The sequence below is a fragment of the Musca vetustissima genome, unplaced genomic scaffold (assembly GCF_032173495.1).
Source record: "Musca vetustissima isolate MV318-11 ecotype Yass unplaced genomic scaffold, APGP_CSIRO_Mvet_v1 utg40745, whole genome shotgun sequence".
Lineage (NCBI taxonomy): Eukaryota > Metazoa > Arthropoda > Insecta > Diptera > Muscidae > Musca > Musca vetustissima.
In genome coordinates this window covers 44,580-60,333 of record NW_026888517.1, presented here as the reverse complement: position 1 = coordinate 60,333, position 15,754 = coordinate 44,580, and the positions used below count along the sequence as shown (strand labels likewise).

General features: G+C 32.3%; 1 protein-coding gene across 1 annotated transcript in view; it reads right to left on the bottom strand.

Moving 5' to 3' along the window:
• The window catches only part of LOC133336373 (facilitated trehalose transporter Tret1-2 homolog), a 34,366-nt gene extending 19,113 nt beyond the window's left edge, over positions 1-15,253 (bottom strand). Inside the window, exon 1 of the mRNA XM_061544669.1 lies at positions 15,131-15,253. Coding sequence (XP_061400653.1) covers positions 15,131-15,253 — 123 coding nt within the window. The remainder of the gene's footprint in view (positions 1-15,130) is intronic.
• Positions 15,254-15,754: the final 501 nt, after the last annotated feature.

Here is a 15,754-nt window from a genome sequence, read left to right as displayed (position 1 = left end):
ATTATTAGAGAATATTAGGGTCATAATTGCATTCGGGCGCCATTCTCCTATTTATCCATTAACATTTTACAAAACCATCTTTATAAAACAGTCACCCTTTAAATATTTAAATGTCACCCTTTAAATACTTAAATGAAATCCTATTTTACTTTACATCCGTGTCGAAAATAAATCCCAAAGATGCTACTATTTAAATCAATCTGGCAACACTCTCCCTACCATGAACTTCGTTTAATGGATAATAAACCCAAGATTTACTTGTCCATTTTAATTAAATGTAATCAAGTTTAAATACTTCCTTTCGCTTCTTATCCTCCCTCTCTTCTGTTATCTTAGCATTTATTTCATTTAGAGCTCCCCCCATATCCATGCAACCTAATTAATCCCATAAAGGGATTATTTAATAACAACCGGAAAGCAGCATCTTTGAAGATAATCACACAAAAAAACAGCTATTATTGTAGAGTTGCTGTCCTCTAAAACTGACATTTCGTTTAAGGTGAGGTGTCACGTAAACATTTTAAGGTTATTAAAAGTTTCACATTTCCGCTGAAGATGTAGATCCCAGTATTTTTTTTTTGAATAATTATCATAAATAGCCTAAAGGGGTTTTTTCTGCAGGATATTGGATATGTCTCTCCAGGGTGATAGTATGAAGGTGTTATTGTCTATGTGTGTGCGTTTTTTTTTTGACATTTGACATACCTGTTGAACATTTAAATTGAGGGGTAATAATTTAATGCTAGGAAGGTGATTTACATGACTTCATGTAATGTGTCTAGTATGGTGTCTAGTATTACATTACATGAGTGATAGGAGGATATACAGGTTAGACATGGCACCTTTGGAAAAATTGTAAGATAAAGAAGATGGAAATAATTATCAAAGGGTCTTCTGTAGAAAAAATTAAATAAACGAAGACATTTTTACATCTAAATGAGACCCACAATAAGACAAGGAGATTTATTCGACCTCTTATAAGAATACACTTTAAGTTTCTATAAGATACGATTTTGATTTACCACAAGCTGACTATTTGGTCGCCTACTGGCCGGCTTTTAGTGATTTAAATCGAATACCATTTAGGACTCTAAGGAGTTGAAAATAACATTAAAGGGTCTTTTATAGGAAAATGAAATAAAGGAGAACCCTTTTTTACCTCTAAATGAGACCCCCACAACAAAATAAGACAGACTCTCCAGGTTTCTCCAATCCAGGTCAGTCTATAAAATTGGACATTCCACAAATGTTAGTACACGGAATTTTCTATCTAAATTTTCTAAATTCCATGAGTCTTCAGGCTTACAAATTTCATTTAACAGAAGAACTCAAGCCGAAACTCAAACCCTCAACAACGTCATGAATTTATTAGTGAGGTTCTTGAAATGCATGATTTTTTTTTTTGGGATGCCATAAAAGAATCATCCTGATTTATTAGACCCATTTCCACCTATTCGATGACTACATCATCGAGCAAAATTGTCTTATCCGGGGTATGGGAAACCAAAGTCAGATCAAATAAAGAAGACACAATGGTCTTCTTATCAAATATCAAAGAGTCTTCCTTATTTTATTGTGGGTCTCATTTCGAAGTAAAAAAGGGTACTCCTTTTTCATTTTCTTATAGAGGACTCTTTGATAAATAAAGATATGGAAATAATGTCAAAGAGTCCTCTATAAAAAAATTGAAAAAGGATTACCCTTTTATTACTTCGAAATGAGACCCACAATAGAATAAGAAAAACTCTTTGATATTTGATAAGAAGACCCATGTGACTTTTTTATCTGATCTGACTTTGGTCTGATAATAAATAATAAATAGAAGTCCACACACAAAGATATTGGTCCATAGCTCACCATTTGGTCTTCTATGGGATGGCACTTTGGGCATCTAATCGAAAATCATTTAGGATTCTAAAAGAAGAACCTATGGGATTAAAAATGAAATCTGTTGTTCAAAAGGCTATTACCCGGTAGCTGTCAATTTTGAAGCTATACCATTACTAAAATTGGAACGAACATTTATCCCTAGCGTTTTTAATTTCTTTTAATTGCTAAATTTTATATCATCGAATGGACTTTGTTTCTCATGCCGAAGAAAAAAATAGTTTAAAATAATTAATTAATCATATTTGTGTTTATTTCAAACACAATTTTTAATTACCAGGTTATTTTGAAAACCCCAAAAAATTCAAAATGAGAAAAAAATTAAATCTCAATGACGTGAATAATTTCTTTGAAATTAATTCATTATTTAAAACCGCACAAAGATTCCAAGTAAATAATTTTCAAAATACAAAAAAAAAAAAATAACAATAATAAACACGACACGCATGTCAACAACTTAATGAAATGGAAAAATTAATGTAATTACCGTTATTGCAAAAAAATATATTAAACAAAAAATTTCCATTTAAAAAAACTGGCTCTTGAACTTGAAACAAAAATTATAATATTCAAAATAATTTATTTTCAATTCAATTCTGTTATTGAAATGTGAAATTCTTTAGGTTAAAAAAACAACTCGTGTTCTTCAACTGTCAAAAATTTGCAACCTGTGAAATGCCTATAACCACATGTGACATTTGTCATAAGTGTCACATTTTATAAATATGGAACTGTTATATATATATATATATATTAACTGTCATATATGTAACTATGTACGGCAGCTAATAACAGTATACAATTTGACATTAATGATGACATTGACAGGTTGTGTTAATGTTATTGGAATTTAGAAAGCGGCAAATGCTGCTTTTATTTTTAAAATCCAATCCCGTTGGGCGCCATTTATTAAATTAAATGCAAAAAAAAAAAAAATCGGTTAACTATAAACAAAATATTCTATTAAAATCAATACGTAGGTTCTATCCTCTAAAAAACTTCAACAAAGTGAAACGTTTCTTTTTTTTTTTTTTGAACTGCGAACCTTTCAGTGGTCCTTCGACGAGAATCAATGCTTGGATTCCACAGTGTAAAATAATTTAAAAAAATATTCTACTAACCGTCTAAAGTAATTAAAAAAATATTCTACTAAAATTAATCCGCAGGTTCTATTATAAGAGGTTATTTTTGAACGGTACGTATTTTTCCATTAATCTGATTACATTTTTTTATTCAATAGTCCTTTGACGAGAATCAATCCTTTATGTTTTGCCGTCTAACAGAATTGTAACTATTTGTTTAAAGATTCAATAAAGTTGTGACCTTAAAGCGTTTCTATTATTGAAATCTCTTCACGTTGGGCGCCATCTCTTGAAATTAATTAAAAAAAATATGTCATTAATAATAATATTTATATATAGTATATAGAATTTTTAAAATTCTCATGTTGGGCGCCCTCTCTTGGAAATGCATAAAAAATTTTCATTATTTTGAAAAACTAATTTTAAACTTTTTTTTTTAAGATTAAAAAATGAAAAGTGGACTAGAATTACATACCATGGCATGCTCATGTTGGGCGCCATCGCTTGATATGGTCTGTTTACTTTAATTAAAATTAATTCTCCTCATGTTGGGCGCCATCTCTTGGAATGATAAGAAAATATATCCATTGTAATGAAAAGTAAATTTTTGAAAATGTAAATAAAATAAGAATATGACATCCCCACGTTGGGCGCCATTTTATGCAAAGCATCGAAAATGTTCATTCTTTTGAAAAAATAATTTTAACAAATTATTGCAAAGATTAAAGAATTAAAAAAATGACTTGTATAAAATCCCAAGGCATTCCCACATTGGTCACCATAGCTTGATATGGTATTTTTACTTTAATTGCAATTGCAAAATAAACGTTAAAAATAAAAATCTTTAAATGGCACGCACGGGTGTTTGAAATAAAATTAATAATGGACTTCAACGATTTTGGTTGACGACGTTGGGCGCCATCTTATGAAATGCAAAGAAAATGTTCATTCCTTTGAAAAATTAAATAAATAATTATCGCAAAGATTAAAAAATGAAAAAATTAAGTATTAAATCCCATGACATCCCCATGTTGGGCGCCACTGTTTGATATGGTCTGTTTTCTTAAAATGTAATTGAAAAATAAACTTAAAAAATAAAATTATTTGAAATGGCTTCAATCTCCATCCATCGTATTATCATGTACGGATGTTTTTGAGGTAGGTCAACAATGGAGATCAACGATCTGGGTTGACGACTCCATTGACAGCAGGCAAAGACAAAGAAATTGTCGCTTTTTCTTGTCGTAAAAAAATCTGAATTCATTTTTTTATTGATCATCATTGAAAGGATGAACATAATAAAATTCTATAAATAAAAATGCCATTAAAAAATACACAGTTATATGAATAAGTTATGACTGATTAAAATTCATTGTAAGACGTTCGTATTGAAAACAACAACAACAACAAAATTGTAAATTATATAAATCTGCTTATTGTTGTAAACAACAACATAAATTCGTTGATGAAAACATGTTCCACTTTTCTTAATTTTCAATGTTTTTATCTGCCCTTGTGATTGGTATCGAAGATTGAATTTCTTAAAATGTCTTTAATAGTTGGTCAGTATTATAAGTCAGGACATTGGCTTTTGGCACACTTTTCTCCCATGTGTCTGCATAATATTGGGATGGAACACTCAGAGAGTTCTATAGGATTATGGAATCCCTTGCCGTTGGGCGCCATTTTTTTAATGATTATTATTTCGATGAGTTGCAAACAGAAAAAACGAACTTCTATAGGATTATGAAATTCCTTGCGGTTGGGCGCCATTTTTCTAATAAATTTTGTTTCGATGAGTTGCAAAATGGAAAATTGAACTGAAGCTACACTTCATACTATGGTGATTGACTTTTGACCGATTTATCTCCCATGTCTGTATATAAAAATATGTGAAAATAAAACTTCTATAGAAGGTGGACATTTCTTACTGTTGGGCGCCATTTTAAAAAATATTGTAACAGTCGTAATTTTCCAGCAGTGTAAATGGAAACAATATTACTTTTTTTTGAAATTTGAAAATAAAACTAATAGAATTCTATAGAGAGAAGACATTCCCTACTATTGGGCGCCATTTTAAAAAACATTGTAACAGTCGTAATTTTTCAGCAGTGTAAATGCAAACAATAATTTATTGAAATGTGAAAATAATACTGACTGAAGTCTAATTTTTGAAATTTGAAAATAATACTGATAGAATTCTATAGAAGGTGGAATGCCCACCTTCTATAGAAGGTGGGCATTTTAAATGGCGCCTACTGTTGGGCGCCATTTAAAAAATATTTTAACAGTCATAATTTCCAGCAATACAAATGCAAACAATCATTTTTTTAATTTATATATTCATTTATTTTTTGCGCCTTATAAATCCGCCTTCAGTTTTTCACCTTGTTCTTTTTTTGTGACTTTTTATTCTGTGGCCATTTTATTTGCCAGCAAACCGCCCACCTATCTTTCGACTAGCCTTTGTTTACTTCGTTTTAGCCTTTGCTTTTTTTACATTTCCATTTTCAATCCAAAGGAGGTCAATCCTACCAACCAACCAGCCATACATCCCATCCCATTTCCATGACAAAAATAATTTTCGGCTCATCTGTACATTTTCTTGGCCAAAGGCCAGATGACTGGAAAAAAACGTTTTCTCTTTTTTTATGTGATACTTTTTTGTTGTTGTGGATGTTCCTTTTTTGCATTCGCAGATTTAAATACTATTGTTATGGCCTGATGTTCGATATAAATACATATAAAAATTTGCATATGTATGTATATATTTTTTGGGTTATATGAACACTGAAGGTTATTAGCTTAGAGCCATAATGAAAAAATAAAGAAAAAAGTCCAGTTGAAAATCTGAGATATTAGAAAATATTTCCTTGTAAGGTCGGATCAAATATTTCCAAAGGAAAAAAAATGTTTTCAAATGGAACGAGGAGTGTTAAGATCATAAAAGCCAATTAGTGGTTCAATTAAATGGCGCCCAACGTTCAATATGAGACATGTCAAAACAAATATACAAAATTTAAAGTCCGTGTACATCTTCATTGCTCGATTACTTTCTAGAAGCATTCTGAGGGCTGAAGTCTCTGTGAAGATTTTGTCAATCGCTAAAAATCCCTCCTATAAATATAAGACTTTCAATTGAAGTTTTACAGGCGGACAAAATTCCCTTCTGAAGATCATGTTACGGTTGGCATGCTGATGCGTATTTCTATATAAATTCTGTATCTATTTGAGGTTTCCTCAGTTTTTCATAGCTACAGTCGGATAAGGAAACCTTATATTGGACTTCTATAGCCTGAAAAATCTTATTGAGACAGGCTTTGTGAACGAGCTTCTTATGAATTCTATAGCATACATATCTTCTAGAAGCCTTGCAAAGCTAAAAGATTTATTTGAGGTTTCCATAGCTAGAAAACTTCTACATTTCGAGGAAACACAAACAATTTATATTCATACCTACAAAATCGTATCCTTGCTAGCATTCTCGTGCTAACATTTATTGTAGTAAGAATAGCTTACACAGGACCCCTAAGTTTAGAGGTGTTGGTCTACCTAATTATGTCTTCATGCACCTGAAAGAATCTTTAGAGGCTTTTTACAACTACACAATCTTCGATAAGTAATTATCGCCTGGGGAATTCTGTAAAAAAATTACCAGAAAGCCTTTCAGGGGTCTAATATTTTCACTTAGAGATGCGTTCTGTGATTTGGAGAGCTTCTAGAGGTATTATCTTACAACATCTTACATCTGAGAGGATCTTATTCTTTGTCTCTATCAGAGTACTACCTGAAATAGTATTTGGAGGTCTTTCACAACTACAAGATCTTCGATAAGAAATCATCCAGACAACCAGACAACCCTCCAGAGGTCTAATATTTTCATTTAGAGATGTGTTCTGTAATTTAGAGAGCTTCTAGAAGTATTCTCTGATATCTATGTGAGAGAACCTTACTCTTTTCATGGAGATCATTTTCTTAAGAATGCCTTCATCATGATTTTGAAGAACGTCCAGAGGTCTTCACAACTAAATGATAGACGAAATGTCATGTGCTTTGTGGAAGGCATTCCTCACGGTCTAAAAGTGACCTTATTAAGCTAGTGATAGCCTGAAGAGCTCTATTTGACCACCATATGGGGATCATTTTCTTCTTTAGGATACCTCAGCTGTGATCTTGAAGATCCCTCCTCTTCTTTAGAATGGCTTTTGGAAGAACCTCTGGAGGCATTAAAGACCATATGCAAATCACCTTCTTCAGAAAGCCTTTCAGAGATCTTTTATGTTCGTCTTCTTCAGATTTTGAAAAACGTCTAAAGGACTTTCTTTGTCCAAGGACCTTCTTAGGGCCTTAAAGTGGCATAGAGATAGTCAGAAGAGACCTATTTGGCCACAATGGAGATCATTTTCTACTTTATAATACGTCACCTATGATTTTGAAGCTGACTTCTCTTCTTTACAGAGGGTTCTGGAAGAACATCTAGAGACCTTAAAGACCACCTTCTTTAGAAAGTCTTCGGAGATCTTTTATTTTCACTTAGACATGTTCAGTAATTTGGAGATATTATCTGACATCTACCTGAGAGAGTCTTCTTAAGAATGTCTTCATCATGAAGAACGTCTGGACGTCTTTCACAACTAAATAATCGGCGAGAATTCATGTTCTCTGTTGAAGGCGCTACTCAGGGTCTAAAAGTGGCATTTTTTAGCTAGAAATTGCCAGACATATTTGACCACAATATGGATATCATTTTTTCCTTTAGAATACCTTAGCTATGATCCTTAAGATGCACCCTCTTCTGTAGAGAGGATTCTGGAAGATTTTCAAGAGGCCTTAAAGACCCTATGCAGACCACCTTCTATGGAATACATCACGCATAACCTTTAAGCTCTTCTTAAATATTAAAGCTGAAGCTTTATTTTGCTAGAGACCATTTTCTTCTTTAGAATACCTTAGCTATGATGATCTTGAAGATTACTTCTCTTCTGTAGAGAGGATTCTGGAAGAACCCCAAAGATACCACTTCTTCTCTATTGAGGATTCTGGAAGAACATCTACAGGCCTTAAAGACCATACGCAGATCACAATATTTAGAATACCTCAGCCATAATCTTTAAAATCATAATAGGAATGGATTCTAGAAGAACATCTAGAGGTCTAAATGACCACCATAGGGAGATCATCTTCCATAGATTTCAAGCAGGCTGGAGAAGACCTTAATGATTTTTTACAAACTCACTCCTGAGGTCTATTTAGGTCTTACCTAAATCTCCCACATAATAATGACTCCCTTGAGATTTGCTATTATTACCAGTTCGGTAAATTAAACGACTTCGGGGGGTTTCCTATACGTTAACTTGATTTGCAAATTTTGAAACAAAATCATTTCGATTTCAATTTTCATTTTTTTTTAATTTAAAACAGGTTCTCCAAATTTTGCTGGCATTAAATGTTTTATATTTTAATTCGTTTTTCAATAGTTTCGTTGACCTTGAAACGTCATATCTTTAAAGAAAAAGAACAACAAAAACCGTACTACGACTTTGCAAAAAAAATTGTATAATCTCGACGAAAATTGATTATCATGGCTTAATAATAATGTAAACAACAACAACACTAACTGTGCTCCAAAGAATTTATTGGAAAAATTAAAAAAGTTCGTTCATTTTGTTGTGGTCCTAATAAATATTCATATATTTAAATGTCTATGAAGTTCCCGCTTCCCCTTGAGCGTCTCAGAACCCCCTCACGCTGAAAGTAAGTCGTCGTTTACCGGTTAATAAATGAATGAATTGTGTGAGGCTCTAAATGTGATTGGCTGTGATTTGAGGTAGATTTTGCAGTTCTTCCACAAAGTTCCGCGCAGCCAAGAAGACTAGCTAGGTGGTATTTTTTAAATACGTCACAAATCTGGCCCATCTAATTAATTTGCAAATAGATTTAACTAATACAAAGGCACATAAATTATCGGATTTTTGAGTGTGTGTGTGTGAAATGAATTAAAAGGTTTAAATCGTTGTTGAAAAAAAATTGTTTTTTGGTTCTCTTTTGTTAGAAAAGGTAATGAGGCTAAGTCGGAACCATGAATTTTTTGGGTAAACTATTCAAACTTAGGATTTTCCTGTGAAGGAATTTAATGCCCTGAAAATATTTCCCAGGAAGGTAGAAGAAGAAGTTGCAAAATATATAAATTCCCGGGCCTTTAATGTCTCTCAGTGCATTAGCATTGTTTTGAATTTGCTTCTTAGAATTCTCATTCACGTCATAGTCTAGCTGGTCTTAATTTCTTTCAAATGATAATGAAATATTATTGTCGCATAGATAAAAATAAAAAAGAACCCAAAATAATTAGTTATGTTTTTGTTGTTGTTATTTCCGTGGAAATGAAAAAAAATCCAACCTCCCTCTCATTTCGATCCCTTTAGACGGCAAACATTGTTGGCCAAAATGATATGGCTATTATATTATTTTTACTGCTATTTATTATAATGGTTATTACTGTTGTTGTATTTATTTATGTACATATACATATATATATGGTAGATAAATTTTGCATTAGTTGTACAAACAACAAAAAAATTGTTGTTGTTGTTTTTTCCTAACAAATAAAACCCCCAATTCGCTATGATAACGCAAGGCTAACTCTCTAATGGGCTAATTTTGTTTGGCTACGGGTTTTGCAAAAAAAAGTAATTTAACAAAAAAATGTTTAACAAAAAAATATTTAGCAGCAACTAGAATTGCTGTTTGGATTTTTTTTCGGAAGGGCGTTGTGTTAGCAATTGACCCCTTCAACCCTGTAAATGAGGCCAAAAAGAAAAAAACTAAACATGAAAAATAACTTGCCAATTAGTTGTGGAGATCGATTTGAAAAATTAACTTATTTGGCAATCTTCTATTACAGATTTTTATGTAGCTCAAGGTTCGATGGCAAACATTTTTTTTAAGGTAAATAAAATTGTGAACAGGTTATCATATCTGACTTTGTCAGGATTTTACAAACTATAATATCGTAATATCGTAAGTTGGAATAAAGTCACATTTTTCAAATTAGAAGAACTGCGCAAAATACCGACGCGCCTGGAAATATTTTTAATGCTCGGCTTATGGAACAAATGTTCCGTCACAACTCAGCTAAGTGTGTAAGTACATTTTTTAAAATTATATTTCTAATTCTTATGGCCTCAGATTTTAATTTTTTTTATTCTTATAAAATTCAATTTTTATAGAAACAGCTTGTGGCTTCGTACGAAACAAACGATTTAAGTTAATATGTTTACTCCTTGTTTAGAAATTATTTCTAGCTTATGATCTGAGTCCATCATGTTGGGCAAGCGTGGTTATTGATCTTAAGTTTTCAATGTATGCTAAACGAATGAGAGTCGGCCACACATTTCAAGATAAATAGCTTAAACTTTGCAACGTTCTATAAATAAATTTTAGCAGATCAAAAATTAAATACGTCTTTTTAGTTGAACGATTTGAAAGTGAATTAAAAATTATATTTATTGCCATAGGTTTCAAGGTATAGAAAAATTCAATTCATAAGGCCTACATGGTTTTGTTTGTACAGGTATTTTTACATACAGTATATTTCAATACCCCCGCTCAAACAAAAACAAATTACATAAACTGTAGTTCCATTTGAATTGAACAAAAATTATGTTTATCCGTAGGAACTGCTTTCGTTAGATTGTCTGCTACCATATCTTGAGTTTTCACGCCAACAAATTCTACAATATTTGAATCCCTCTTTTCCCGTATAAAACGATGACGGTCGACAATATTTTTCGATCTTGCCAAATATTTGCTAGTTGATGCTAAATGCATTGCATGTTGATTGTCGCAATATATTATCGTGGGCTTTTTTATCTCGTTTAGGGTTATGCTCTGTTTCGAGACTTCTGAGCCATACAAGTTCTTGCACTGTAACGGAAAGTGCCATGTATTCGGTTTCTATTGATGATAATGCGACTGTTGGTTGATGTTTTGAAGCCCAAAAATGCAGATCCGCCTTGAAGTATATTCACAGATCCCGTTACTGACCACCTTTCGGCAGAATCATTTTTCACAGCATACCAATGACCTTTTCCTGGACAATTGTTAAAAGTACATAACTTATTTACTGATTGGCATATATCTGGTCTAGTGCATTGCGATGCAAAATGTAGATTTCCAACTGCCTGTTTATACGGTATGTCAAACATATACTTTATTTCATCATCTGTTTTGGGAGACATATCTTTTGAAAGTTTAACATTTGTATCCATTGGGGTTGACACTGGATTGCAGTATTCCATATTAAACATCTTCAAAAGTCCATCTATATACTCTTCTTGGTCCAAATATATATTGTCATCATTTCTTGAAATCCGAATGCTTAAAAACTGCCTTGCTTCTCCCAAAAATCTCATTTTAAAGTTATTCATTAGTTGAGCTTTTAAATTTTCCAAATATGGTTTCTCATTGCAGATTTGTAAAATGTCATCTACATAAATAGCCTAAAATGTCATCTTTGATCCATTTCTATGCATATAAATGCAAGGATCCACTTTAGATTCTATGAGGGATTAATCCAATTTTGTATTCCAAACTAGACTCGACTGCTTAAGCCCATACACTGCTTTGTTCAGCTTTAAAACGTGACTATCATATTTCAGGTTTTTCGATATAAAAATCTTCTTTTAATTCACCCTGAAGAAATGCTGTTATAAGTGCCTTAGGCATAATCCTTAAACATATGCCCCGAAAATAGATTTAGTAAAAAGGGGGCGACTTATTGAAATTAGGTTCTGCTTAGGTACTACATATGAGAAGAAAGATTCTTATCTATTATTGGTGATATAAAAAGGTATCAGGTAACAAAGATGTACTTTTATGGTAGTATTTACATAAGTAACCGTTAAGTTCAAATATTTAAATGCTAAGAAGACTTCATTAAGGTGTCAGTGCCTTCTTTAAAATCCATGCCATTTATAGCCTCCAAAAAGCTTCCAAATGTATTCACTCGAATAAAATCTATCCCTTTTTGGGGACCTCAATCTTTAAAATGTGACAACAGTTTTTCTTTTAAAAATTCACACCATGGTTTACATATTAAAATATTGTATACCTATATTTTTAGGTTTGTATCTTCCCATGCGAACCCTATTATGTAGTGTGTTAGTATGTAATTTTATTTCAGCAATGGTCCTTCGATTTGTTTGCTTTTCTTGCAACGAGCTTGAAGTCCATAAATTAAGATATTTTATTTGCATAGTGTATTTTTGGAGTTCATATTCCACCAACCTTTAACCTCTCTAAACCCACAACAGGCCAATAAAATATATAAAAATAAACGATTGCCATAAAAAGTGACGACAAAAAAACTTTATCTAACCCTATCCATGTAAAGTTCATTTGCCAAAAGGCAAGGCGTTTTTTTGCAAGGCAAACCAAGTCATTGACCTTCAAATGACCGGAGAGTGCCACATGGATGAATGAATGATTTGTCAATTTCATGGCCAACACACGCATAGACAACGAAAATGAAACGAGAAAAAACGCACACGCAAAATCAAATAATTTCACTTAGTTTGTTGCTATGAAATCATGCAATTGGATTCAAGCTCCATGGGGCGAGATGGAGCTGACATTGTTGGAGATACTAGAGAAACGGTCAAGACGCAAATATACGGCTACGACTTGGATTCAATTCAATCATGAATTAAAGTTTTGCATATATGTCTAGTCTCGCTGTATGGCTAGACATAGAAGAAAATAGAAGAGATCCAAAGATTTCCAGATGCAAAACAATTTTCATTTACACTAGATGCAAAATGTCTACGCACACACACACATGAAGTGCATAGATGAATGGTCCACACATGTTAAGTTTCATATGCCGATTTTTCTTTCAGAGACATATGGTTGCAATCAAAAAGTTTGTTGTTTTTTGTTTTAAATCTATATCCCAAAAATTCATGGAAGATTTATTTTCACATTATTGGTATCGAAGAAAAACAATTTAAACAACAACAACAAATTGAAACCCATAAAATAGTGAAAACATTCGCAGACGTAGATACAATGCATCATGGCAAACAACAAATCATAGCAAGAAAAATCTTTTTTCGAATTGCAAAAAAAAAAGAAATGATTTTTCATGCATGGATTACATTTCACAATATATGAAGGTAGGTAGGCGTTTGGGAATAGGGAAGGTATGGTAAGTAAGGTAAGCATGTCAGGAACTCATCAGATTGTCTAAGGTTTATTTACATATTGGCAAAATGGTCCTTCGATCACATTCAGGGTAATTGATTATCCTCATAAAGCCATGATTCTTTCTCAAAACATTGTTTTCATTACAAGAAGTAATGATAACCTTAATGGTCCTTCGAAACAAATTTTCTTTCTCTAATGCAAGGATAAACTAATCGAAATGAAAAAAATGCCGATAAGAAATGTCGAGATGTTTTCTTCAACACAAAAAAGGTCCTTCGAGATAAATTTTCTTTATATAAGTTCGGATTTAATTATTAAATCCGATTTCCAAATTAAGGATGCATCTAGTTTTGACTATTCTTCGAAATCCGTTCCAATTTAGACAATTTCACCTTGACAACATCTTCTTAATTTCCAGTAAATTTATTTAACAAATGATCCTTCGAGGAGGTATAGATAGATATTTTTTTCATGAGGAGTTTTCACAAAAAATCGATTTCCTAATTTAAGGAGGTAACTAGTTTTTGACTATTTTTCAAAATCCGTTCCGATTTAGACAACATCACAACAAATGGTCCTTCGAGGAGATATAGAGAAAAGCAAAACCTAGCTATTCTTTTCTCTTCAATTATTGCATTTTCGATTTTCAAATGATAATTCAGTATTTTTATTAGGAAATCTAATTTCAATTTTAACTGTTTACCAATGATGACTTGATGTTTTTCGAGGAGGAACATATCGAGATCTTCATACTCTTTCTGTAACTACAGGTTTCCGATGAGAAATAATTTTATTTATTCTTTCAGGAGTTTTATTTTTTTGTGAATTCTAATCACCGACTCTAAAATAAAATTAATTGTCCATCGATATCAATGCTTTTTTGCCAATGGTCCTTTGAGATGCTTTCGAAATTCTACGATAATTAATTCTACTCAAGATCCCTCTGTTCTAGCTCGAGATAGCTGCCATTTGTGAAAACCAATATATTCTCCCTTTGGAAAGCCAATTCTTTTTACAAATGGTTCTTCGAGAAGAATTTTACAAGAAATTATATAAAGACACTTAATGTGGAGTCTGAATACGCCAGAGGATATCGAAGATATATTGTACGAATATTCAACAAGCGAAAAGGGTTTATCTCAAGTGGACTGTATACAAAAACTAGAACTAAATTCTCTCTTGTTTACCATGTCTAACTATGGGTTCATTGCCAGACATTTACTATCATTATTAAAAGAAAATTCAGGGTCACTTCTTACATTTCCCAAACGGGTGACAAGAACTTTATTAGAAAATACCAAACCACACTTAGTGTGGAGTCTGAATACAGCGAAGATATAGAGGATATAGTTTACGAATCTTCAACATGCATAAAGTTCTTATCTCAAGTGAACTGTATACGAAAAATAGATCGCTGTTTAACTAAAATCTCTCTTCTTTACACAAGATACCATAGCAAGACATTCACTATACATTTATTATAAGAAAATCCATGTTCATTGCATTTTCCATGCGACAATCCCTTAACTTTTTCCGGTTTTTACCTTTGACCAGAAAATATCGAACTGTTCGTAGTAGAATTTTCAACAAATACATAGGTCTTATCTCAAGTGGACTGTATACAAAAAATAGATCCCTGTTTAACTAAATTTTCTCTTCTTTACACAAGAAACCCACAGCAAGGCATTCACTATCTTTATTAAAAGAAAATCTATGTTCACCACGTGAAAAGTTATTCCGGCATTTTCCATACGACTACCTCGTAACATTTTCCGTTTGTATCTTTCTTGAAAACGCATTTCAAGGCGAGTAGAGGTGTCTGGGACGAGTACTGGTAAAATGGTAATAAATAATGGTTAGGAATCAAAAATGTGTAATATGAGTATGTAGGAAATGAAAGATAGAAAAAAAACTAAGTAAGAAAAAAAAATACAAATAATAATAAATAGTTCATTTACCGCTTTCTGTGAGCCATATTTTTCACCGTTGGCTGCCTTTTCCAATAGATGTGAACTTTCTTCGGTGGCCAAAGAGGCAGCACCGTTGTGTTTTAAATTAGCGTCCGATGAGGTTGATGACATATTTGCAGTTTGAGGGTTTTGAGTATTTTTTTAATAAAGGAGATTTGTATAGTTTTTAATAAACTACTGAGATTACTTAGTCAAAGATTTGTTGTAAGAAAAAAAAATTATTACAAAAATCGCGTTTTTTGGGGATATGTTTTTGAGGTTACGATAGATTTTCACGAGTCCTTTAAAAGTCCTTAATGTTTGCCTTGTGATTACAAAACACAAATAATTTTGTCTGTTCTTCTTCTTTGGGTTTTTTGGACACCCACACTTCTTGTGCTCTCCCGGTCTAGCTAACTTCAATGTGTATTATTGGGTTTAGATGCGCCTGCGCTTATCGAAAAGGTTACAAGTCAGTTCAGGTTCTGTTACTTGTTTTCTTTTTTTGTAGAGTTCAATGGTAAGAAAAATCTCACTTTTCTTTCTTTATTTGTTTTTAGTTATACAAAAAAATTGTTTCTAATACTGTTGTATTTTTTCTTCCAACAAAAAATTGTTAGACAGGTAAATGTG